The following is a 10,966-nucleotide window of genomic DNA, read 5'->3' on the forward strand; positions in this document are numbered from 1 at the left end:
CTCTTAACCTCTGAGCCATCTCTCCAGCCCAAAAGTAGGAAGTGTCTAAACCCTCGAATATCACTCTGTTCTTCAGCCCTCAGCTAGCATGACCAGGAGCAGAGGCCCCACACCCCCTCCAACACCCAATTGGATTCCATTTGTTTACTTACCTTGACGGGGCCCTCTCTTTCGTCGGAATGCTGCCCCCGACTGCAGAGCTTCCAGAAGACTGTCCATCACACCCGTCTCATCTCCCTCTGTCATGGACAAAGACAGAGGTGTAAACTCTTCAGCCAGACCAGCATAGCAAACACCAAGCTGCACATGAAGTGCATGGCTGCTGAATGGCTGTCCCTCCCCCACACTGGCTGGCAGCTCAAAACAGACAGAAAGGTTCACCCTCTCGGGTTTACTCTGTGTGTGTGTGTGTGTGTGTGTGTGAAGTGCCTGAAAACGCACTGCTCACTAGGCAAACCCTGGGGCACTTATGGTTGTGCCACCCCACTCACACTAATCAGGACCGGCAGACTCCTAGGACTGTCTAACCTGAGTAAGCAGAGACCACAGCTATAAACCAAAAGGCAGCTATGACAGGCAAGGTGACCATGCCTATATTCCCAGTACTTGGGAGGTGGAAACAGGAAGAGGAAGTTCGAGGCTAGCCCAGGCTACATAGGAAGTACTATGTGTGTGTGTGTGGGGGGGGGGGTGCAAAGCAACTGTTATAACTATTATCAGTCCCAGTATCTGCATGAACCACTGAGGGCTTAGGCTTCAGAGGAGGGTTAAAGGAAGAGAGCCCACTGGTCAAGACTGTATTTCACACAACTACTGCCTACAGTGGTTGTATCTTTCTTGAAGACAGCTCTGCATGTAAAAGCTGAAAGTAGCCTGGCTGGAATGCAAAGAGTTAATGTAGAATCCCAGTTCTAGCCAGGCTCAGTTTCCATGGCAACAGCTCAGGATAGTGAAATCTGAAACTGAAATCCCAAGGAGCTGGTTGGCTACTAGCTAGAGACTAGGGCTCATTACTGTCTGCGCCACCTGCTGTCTGAACATCATCAGTGCAGCTGACCTACATTCAATTCCATTTGCACTCAGAATAGGGTAAGGTCCATTACGCCACCTGCTGGCTGGGCCCTTATCCCAAATGCTATTTGGGACTCCACCTTGCTCCCATTACATCCTATTCAATAAAGTGGAAAAGTCCTGGAGGCCCAGGGAAAATAGGGAGGGAAATGATGGATGCTTGGTGTAAATTTTAACATCGTTAGGGAAACAAAGTTGTTGGCTTAAATACAACTGAGTTAAGGTAAAGGAACTACCCTGAAGGTCTCTGGACTTGTTAGCTAACTACCTTGTTAGTCTCTACTGTTTTGTGTTCAGCAAATTTTTAAGACTTGTCAGCCCCACAAAGCCCTCACTCCAGAGGCTTGCTGCCTTTCAGATCAGCCAGGGCCATGTGTTACATATGCTGCATTTACTGTATTTCCGCTGCCCACAGGAGTAGCAGGGGGGCAGGGAATCCTCCACAGGAAAGAAGCAGAGACAGGAAACAGAGGGCCAGTAATTGAGACCATATGCTCAAACAAAGACATGCTTCTGATGGAGAAAGAGGGTGGCCAGCTTTTCACCCCCTTCCAGAAGTTCAGTCCATTTATGGTCTTTCAGATGTGTATACAATATGTTAAGAGGTAATAGGAACACCGTACTGGTGAAGTAAAGAGAAAGAAGAGCTACTACAAGATGGGAGGAGTCAGACAAAGATTTTGGAAATCCAAAACATTTAACAGCAGGAATGAGAACAGGTCAGGAAACATTTTGGACAGGTAGAAGCACAGAGTACGTGGGAAAGCAATTTCCAAATCACAAGGGCAATGACACATAATCCAAGAGCCCGCAAAGGAGAGGAAAAAATGAAACATGTTAAAAATCCAGCACCAGGAGGCTGGAGGTAGCTCTAGGTTCTGGACAGAGAGCCGGCCGGAAACCCCTTCACATTCCCACCTGCATTCATGTCGATGAGCTGCTCTCGCTTCTGCTGCTTCTCCAGTCGCTCTTTCTCTGCCTTCTCCTTGGCTAGTTTTGCTCTCCGCATCTTTTCTTCAGTTTCCCGGCGCTTCTGATTCTCCTTGACTGCTTGCTGAAGCACAGAGTGGGGGAGACACGGACAAACAAAACCAGATGGAGGATATGTGGGCACGTGTAAACCCACCAATAACCATCAGGAACCCAATGAAAAATTAGCAGTTCACCCATACTCACCAAAAACATATTCCTAAAGTTGTGCAGATCCATAAAGAATTCTTCCACAGACAATTTCTTAGGGTCAAAGACGAAGTAGTCGCCTAGCTCCTTATACAGAGTCTCCATGTTGGAGTGCATCATCTGCAGCTTGTTATACTGCTCCTGTGCATCCTTCACAAAACTGTGCAGCCAGGGAGTAAAGGACCAAGACCAAGAGCAGAGCCAGGCAGAAGCACTCAAAGATGTAGAATGGGCTGTGCAGCGAACACCATATAGTACTGCTCACGACGGAGAACAGAAGCATTCTAAATATGCAGAGTGACAAACCATAAGCTATGGCTTACCTATATAATAGAAGCTGCATAACTACTACAGACACAAGGCTGAGACAAATGCAGAAAAAATACATGATGCAGTTTCCATGTAAAATAAACGAGTTGTCAATCAGAAAGTGGCAGTGCTTGGCTCTGTAAAGGGTGTGTCTGGAACAGGGGCTTTTAGTGAAGGTGGGTATGTTTATAACATGAATGGAACACAGAGTAGGCACTCAGGGATCTGTAGTTTATCTGCAAGGTTTGCATTCCCTTCTACATTAAGTTTACAAATTGTGTATTTAGTGGAAAGAAAAAATTCAAAGGTGAAAACTAAATATTGCTAACATCTATCCTACTCCCCAGAGGAGACTTTCCCTTCCAAGGGATTCAAGTCCTCCAGAAAGGATATAGTCATTTTCTCAACAAACTTGTCCTTTTCATCTGTGGCAGCTGGGAAATTCTGAACATCACGTTCCACATCTGCGATCTGTTTCTTCATCTGATCTAAGTTCTTCTGCAAGTTCTCAGCAGAAACTACAGGAGAGAAACAGAAGGACTTGCTGACCATCACAGCCTCTCTTAGCCTCACCTTGCAGTCACCCAGCTTAGGTACTTCCCTTTCTTATCTATGCACGCTCCTCTAGCCTACACATGCTCCTTTCTCTGAGTCACACGCTGGTTTTGATCTTTGCAAGAAAAGCAGTGATTATTTGCTAACTGAACTTCCAACTTTCATACACTGTACAATACTAACAGAAGCAGACTTCATAACATTTTTAAAGAACCCATGGGTCCCCCATTGGTCTCATTTGTTTCAGGTAACAGGGGTTCAGAAGCGGACATAGGTAGGAACCCAGAAGCAGGGTAGACATCTGTCCCATTTTAACCCGGTGTTTTGTCTAGTTCCAGACAATGGGACCCTCTGCTTGTTAGTCCAGTCTGTCTTTCAGAACGACAAAAGCTGTGGACCTAGACTGAAAGCACCTGCCTTCCAGCATCTGTGCATATGCATGTAGTATTCAAAGGTGGGAAAAATAACCCTTCCACTGGTACATAGGCTGTCTTCAGCCTCACACTCCTCCCTGTACCTTAGACACCTTAAATACCTAAACTCTCCTTTATTCTCACTTAAACTGATTTAAAGTCTGCAGTGCCCTATTTCTTTCTCCATATAAAGACGTTTAGGCCACAGAACCACCTTTTCTTTTTTTCTTTTTCTTTCTTTTTTTTTTTTTGGTTTTTCGAGACAGGGTTTCTCTGTGGTTTTGGAGCCTGTCCTGGAACTAGCTCTTGTAGACCAGGCTGGCCTAGAACTCACAGAGATCCACCTGCTTCTGCCTCCCAAGTGCTGGGATTAAAGGCGTGCGCCACCACCACCCGGCCAGAACCACCTTTTAAGAAAAATTTTGAGTGGTGTGTGTCTGTGCTTGGGTGAGAGGACCACTTGTCATAGTTTTTTTTGTTCCTTCTAATATGTTGGTCCCAGTGACTGAATTCAGGTTGGAAGGCTTAGCAACAAGCATCTTTACCTACTGAGCCATCTTGCTGGCCCAGAAGCACCTTCTAGCTTTCCCTACACTGCCTTACCTCGGCTGGCTTTCTCCACATGGGCAAGTTCATCAGGAAACTTGAGGACATCAGGGTAGTCATTCTCACATAACTCAGCCAAGAAATGCAACAGTGTCATCTTCTGATCTGTAGACTTGGTGTCTCGGAGCTTGGGGTGAGAGGAGAAATCATTACTTGTCCCAAATCACCTTTGGCCAATACTGGGCTCCAGTAGCCTTCCCTCTGTCATCCTATCTAACCCCATGGTTTACCTTACAGAGGAAGCTGATATTGAAGCCAAAAGCACCAGCATTCCTGGAGCCAGCATTCATATAGTTTCCAACAAGCAGAGTGATCTCCAGGAGGTTGGAGAAGTTCTCACTCTTACGCAGCTCCTCACATGCAGCAGTGACAGACACGATCTCTGGCTTGATATTCTCAACTTGCTCACTGAATTGTAGCTTGAAGAGGATGGCATTGAGGCGAGGTCGAAGACGGGGCACTGTGCCCATCTAGTGAGGAAGGCAAGAAGTTCCATTATGGAGCTAATGGAGAAGAGACACCAAAGATACAGGCTGAGCCTCCTCTGGGAGATTGTAGCTCCAGAGCAAAGAGGTGGAATGGGGGGAAGACATAGAGAAATTGAGTTGACTAAAAGATTCAAATCAGATCATAAGCAAAGATCAAGTGACCAGTCTGGTCTCCAGAGGGAAGGGAATAAGGAATTGGAAAGAGTTGACTGCTACAGGCCTCACTCACCACCACGCCAAACTGCTCTGACTCAGCCAGATCATCATACTCGTCCTTCAGTTCAGAGAGCATTTTTAACTGTTCTGGTTCTGGCATCTGTTTAATGAGGTTCTGGAAAAGAAAGTAAATGCGATGTGGGGTGAGCTGAAAGCCTGAGCATCGTGACTGTGAACAGGTTCCATACTCTGGCCAGGGATAATGAAGGAAGCATGGGGTGGGGCGGCTTGTGAGATGGAGGGGTTCCTGAATCTGCTGAGGTACCGGCCCACAAGGGAGGGACACAGCAGCTTCGTCAGCCAGCACTGAGTCAAAACTGCTCAAAGAAGCTCCCGCTCACCAAGCAAGGAGATGAGGCTGTGTACAGCTCTGCAGAGCCAGTTCTGACACAACAGCCTTGTTGCTTACCTGGATCATAGATTCGGTGAGAACAGCCTCATTCACCTCCAGGATAACATTCTTAATTTCTTGATATGGCATGCGGAAGGAACCCAAAAAGATTGCTGCCAGAGAATGAGACAGAAAGACGGGTTCCTCTCCATTCCAGACTGTCCTGAAGACCACTGGGTCTAGGTAGTTGAAATCCACGCCCGAGCCCTGTGCTCGAGCTTCTACTGTCACCCACTCCTACACACAAGCCACACCGTGCCATGCAGTAGCTCTACTGCTCAGACGTTCAACAAACACCATGCCTGGGATCACAGAACTCTCAAAAACACCCACCTCCTGGTTTAGAAACCTTCTCCCACAAAGCTGCCATTGCCTTGACCTGTTCATTCTTAAAACAGTCAAGTACCACTCCTGAGAAGCACACCGTGTCCTTCAGTTCCCTCATGTTCTAATTTGACTCCTCAGTTTTATCAAGAGTCCTCTCTTGGGGCTGGAGAGGTTCAGTGGTTAAGAGCACTGGCGGCTCTTACAGAGGACCTGGGTTGGTTCTCAGCATCCACAGAGCAGCTCAAAACCACCTGTAATACTAGTTCATATAGAGCCAGCATTCTCTTCAGGTCTTCTCAGGCTCTAGGTACACATACATACATGTAGACCAAAACACTTACACTTATCAAATCTATAAAAGCAGCTCTTTCACCGGATGGTGGTGGTGTACACCTTTAATCCCAGCACTTGGGAGGCAGAGGCAGGCGGATCTCTGTGAGTTCATGGCCAGCCTCCTCTACAGAGTGAGTTCCATCACAGCCAGGACTATTACACAGTCCTGTGTAAACCCTTTCTTGAAACCAATCCCCCTGTTTAAAAAAACAAAACAAAACAAAACAAAAAAAAACAACAGCTCTTTCTCTTGACTACTCACTCCGGTTTCTCTATCTGACCCTATGCAGCCCTGGCTGTCCTTGAACTCACTCTGTAGATCAACTTGGTCTTAAACCCAGAGATCTGCCTGAGTGCTGAGATTAAAGGTGTGTGTTACCATAGCAGCTCTTAAGGTGACCCTAACATCCCTTTCCTTCATCATATGCAGCCAAGTCTATCTTAAAAAAAAATCTTTGACTCAATGTTCCCTTCTATTATCAACATGTTTTCTCTCCTTTACATTCTGAAAACACAGTGATCTATTTCTTCAGTATTAGAACTTTCACCTATTGTACCCTCACAAAGCCAATGAAAAGGCAGCATGCAGTGAGTGCACTCTATAAAAGGTCCTATCTTGTCATCCCTGACTCAAATCTACTAGCCACTCTGTTCTTGGTGAACCTGCCTCACTCAGCTTCCACATTTGCTCAAGTGTCATTGTTCTTCACCTCCCCAGCACCAGGAACTCTGTCTTTCTGCCTTGCCTTTTCATCCTCGTTACCTTAGTCTTAGGTCCTGACCATCGCATTAGTTTAAAACAGCTCGTCTTCCTTCCTACTCTTCTCCTACTTGGAAACTGAGCCTGAAAATCACTTGCTAAAGCAGTCTTCCCAAAGCCAACAGAAGGCTGCAACAGCCTGATTAAAATCTCCTCAGCAATTCCTATGCTGTAATGCCCTGCAGTTCTTTTTTTAAATTTTTTAATTAATATTAATATTAAATATAAATATTTTATTTAATATTTATTTTTAAATATTACTAAATATGCTTTATTAGTAATATGCTTTATTTAACTTTATTTTATGTGCATTGGTATGAAGGTGTCAGATCCCCTGCAACTGGATCTTCAGTTGTGAGTTGCTATGTGGGTGCTGGGAATTGAACCTGGGTTCTCTGGAAGAGAGTCCAGCCCCAAATGACCTGCAGTTCTGACAGCACCCAGTCCTCTCACCCTCCCGAAGTGAGCTAGCTCTTCCCTTAACTCCTAGACCGGTCTTCAACCCACTTTAAACAGCACCTTCTTGAGAACACTCTCAGTCTTCCCTTCAACACTTATCATGTGGCGTGAAGCCTTCTTGCTAGCGCATGCCTAGGTATTCTAACACACTTTTATGGCGGCAGCCACCTTCAGCCATTGTTTTGTTTTCCTGTCTCCACCAGACATATAAGTCAAGAGGACAGAGATTGTCTGACTTAGCTTTGTATTTTTAGGATGAAATAGGCACTTCTGCCTTCTAGACTGTTCAACTCTAAAACAATCTAATTGTATGCCCTCCTCCCCTAGTTCTGAGGAACTGAAACAGGGCCTAGGATGTGCTAGGCTAACGTTCTACTGCTAACAACATCCCAACCCCTCAATTCCTTGGCTTTTTTTCCTTTCACTTTGCAGAGTGAACACAGATTTATTAAGAAGTGAGAAAGAACTCACACAAATGGGAGGGGTCATAAAGGAGAAATAATGACCCAATTCCTTTCTAAACTATTTCCCATTTTACTATCATTCCATTGAGAACAATAATGTACTAATGTCTTTCTTCTATCATTTTCTAAAATAACAATCACTCGTGCTTTATGTTCCTAGACACACTCTTAGGAACAAAAATTAACATTACTTTAGTCTCTATAAAAAGACATTACTAACTTGACAGTGGTGGAGCATGTCTTTAATCCCAGCACTCAGGAGGCAGAGTCAGGTGGATCTCTGAGCTTGAGACCAGCCTAATCTAGAGAACGAGTTCCAGGACAGTCAGGGCTATACAGAGAAACACCCTGCCTCAAAAAACTAAATCAAACCAACAAACCAACCAACCAAACAAACAAACAAAAAAAAGCGGGGGGATGAGGGGGATGGGGACATCACAACAGACTTTCACTAGGTTATATGGTCAAGCATAATATAAAAACTATGCTTGCTTTTGAAGCATATACTACAACTGGAATGATCAGCATGATCCTGTGTAAGAAGGACATGCACATTTATGGAGCATTACTTAATTTTTTTAGTGCAAAATTTTTGTTTTCTGAGATAGGGTTTCTCTGTGTAGCACTGGATGTCTTGGAACTTGCTCTGTAGACCAGGCTGGCATCGAAATCTTAGAGGTCCACCTGCCTCTGCCTCCACCTCCACAGTAAAGAAAAAATACACACACACACACACACACACACACACACACACACACACACACACACATTATCTTAAACTACATCACTCTGAATACCTATGGGTATGTGTACTAGTTTGGGTGATTTTGGACAAGTCATAACATCTGAACTTTAGTTTTCTCATGTGGAAAAATAAACAATAATATAAAATTATGAATAAGCTTATGGAATATATACTCCTTCATTTATACAACACAAGACTAGCATGTACCTAATAGAGTAGAGCCTATCACATGCCAGACTCTCAAATATTAGTTGGCCAAAAAATTAGTATCTATTACTCAGCATAAAGGAGGTACAGACTGATGGCTGAAATGAACAAGAAGCAGGATAACATTGATCCTAACCACAAGTCAGGCAGTAACTATGTCACCTTGTGTGACATGCTGGAGTGAAACGTGGGGAAGGCTCTCCAAGTGTAGAAGGCCCTTCGACCTCAATTTTCTCACTAACTGCAGCTCTCAGTCCAGGGGCAGAAAAAATATGGTAGCATATGCTTAATTTTCTGGGGTTACTGATCCTCCTCTGACAGTACAAGATTTACCTCACTCATTCTAAATGTAACCATTTTAGTGAACTGAAGTCACAAAAGCAGCTGCATTCCTTATCAACAAGCACAAGGAGATGCACTGGGGCTGAGACCCTGCAGGAGATTTCCTGTGGACGCAGGGGAAAGAAGAACGCTAAGAAGTTTGCCAGGCGTGATGCTGTCCACCTAAAACCCCAGCACTCCGAGGCTGAAGTATAAGGATTATCAGTTCAAGGACAGCCAAGTTATACAGCAAGACCCCATCTCAGTCCCTCCCCAACCCTCAGTAAAATAAAAAGGAAGCTGAGGTTAAAACCTGAGTCCTGTGTCCTCTTAGCTCTATAACTAGATACAACTCTAAAACCTTTACCTGCTTGACATAAAGCTGAAACCTTGTCAACACTGCTGTGCTACTGAAGGATTTGCTGAGATACTCAAGCCTCACTGTGCTCTGCCTGGCACAGAGCAGGTACTCAACAAGAGGTGATTCACTCGAAGGGACCTTAGACTCAGAGAAATTATGTTCTTACAGGAACACCTTTGTGGGACAATATTATATGGGCACCGGACCCTGACACACAATATTGCTAGAATCATAAGAATTACTCACAGAGATTCTGGGATGTCTTTGAGTCCAACACTTTTAGCTCTTTTACTTTTTTCTTTTGCACAGATTTCTTTTCTTCTCCACCTTCTTGATCCTTCTTGGCTAGCGAGGGAAATTAGAAAAATACCATTAAGGATACACCACCGCTGTGTGTTACTGAATTACAACTGTCCTGGCAGAATGGCCTTCACTCCTATCTCTCTATTGTATTCCTTCAAGACTAATCTCATCAGTCACTCTTCTATGGCTAAATCAACCCACAAGAATAACTCCTTTTCATTCTGCAATAGTCATCCATAATACTTTCCTTCTTAAGTAGAATCTACCTATAGAACATCAAACAGACTGGATCAAAAAAAGTGCCCTCAATTCAAGAATGGATAAGGAAAATGTGGTACATTAACAAAATGGAGTACTACACAGCAGAAAAAAAATAACATCTTGAAATTTGCAGGCAATGGATGGAGCTAGAAAACATCACTTTGAGTAAGGTAACCTAGCCCCAGAAAGACAATTATCACATGTACTCACTTATAAGTGGTTTTAAAACACAAAGCAAAGAAAACCAGCCTACAAATCACAATCCCAGAGAACCTAGACAACAATGAGGACCCTAAGAGAGACATACATGGATCTAATCTACATGGGAAGTAGAAAAAGACAAGATCTGAGTAAATTGGGAACACAGGTTGAAGGGGAGGAGAGAGACAGGGAGGGGAGCAGAGAAAAATGTAGAGCTCAATAAAAATCAATAAAGTTTTAAAAAATATACTGTCATACTGTAGGAAACAAGGACCACACTGGGTAGACATACTATAAAATACTGTCATATTCTGGAGGAAACAAGGACTGTACTGGATAGATGTAACTGTATAATGTAAAGTGGTGTCAGCTTCTTAGCCATATAGCAATAGCTCTGAAGTCAATCAACTGCTTCTGAGTATGAGAATGGCATCCTCGAGCACAAGAGTGGCAGAATACACTCAACATTACCCCCTTTTTTTCATTGTTTTTGAGACAAGATATTACTAAATAGCTCTGGTAGATCTGACTGGCCTTAAACTGTCAACAATCCTCCTACCTCTGCCTTCCAAGGAGTGTGATTACTGACATGTACACTAACGCCTTGTTATAACATAAGTCATTTTTTACAACATTTAAAAGACCACATTCAAAACAATAACCAAGTTAAATGACAAATGTACACAAAACTAAGTCTTCCTTGGGCTAGGTGTACGGTCAGTGATAGAGCACAATGCCTAGTACTGCAGAGAAAATGTCATTTATTCCTCTGACCTAGGAGTTCCAATTCAAGAAATGAAAACTGTTAAATACGTGAAGATTCATTACTTCAGCAATAATGTATTTGAGACCTTAACTAGTGGAGGGTTGTGCTGAACTACGGGAATAAGACAGACAAACAAAGACAAGAATATGCCTCAGGGCCTTCGTGCGGCTGCCATGGTTGCCAGGAGAGCTGCAGAGCCCGTGGCAGAAGTCAAGAAAAGGGGGACCGGC

The 10,966-nt window shown here is 44.1% G+C and overlaps 1 protein-coding gene across 2 annotated transcripts in view; it reads right to left on the bottom strand.

The window, feature by feature from the left end:
- Diaph1 (diaphanous related formin 1) overlaps positions 1-10,966 on the bottom strand; it is a 98,955-nt gene that overhangs the window by 8,663 nt on the left and 79,326 nt on the right. For both annotated transcript variants that reach the window (XM_013349574.2, XM_005356006.3), the window contains exons 20-28: positions 9,452-9,550; positions 5,247-5,341; positions 4,851-4,952; positions 4,364-4,603; positions 4,131-4,260; positions 2,953-3,077; positions 2,248-2,412; positions 1,990-2,125; positions 153-239 (exon numbers count right to left, since the gene is read on the bottom strand). In XM_013349574.2, the coding sequence (XP_013205028.1) occupies positions 153-239; positions 1,990-2,125; positions 2,248-2,412; positions 2,953-3,077; positions 4,131-4,260; positions 4,364-4,603; positions 4,851-4,952; positions 5,247-5,341; positions 9,452-9,550 (1,179 nt within the window). The remainder of the gene's footprint in view (positions 1-152; positions 240-1,989; positions 2,126-2,247; positions 2,413-2,952; positions 3,078-4,130; positions 4,261-4,363; positions 4,604-4,850; positions 4,953-5,246; positions 5,342-9,451; positions 9,551-10,966) is intronic.

This window comes from Microtus ochrogaster, chromosome 18 (genome assembly GCF_000317375.1).
Source record: "Microtus ochrogaster isolate Prairie Vole_2 chromosome 18, MicOch1.0, whole genome shotgun sequence".
Taxonomy (NCBI): Eukaryota; Metazoa; Chordata; class Mammalia; order Rodentia; family Cricetidae; genus Microtus; species Microtus ochrogaster.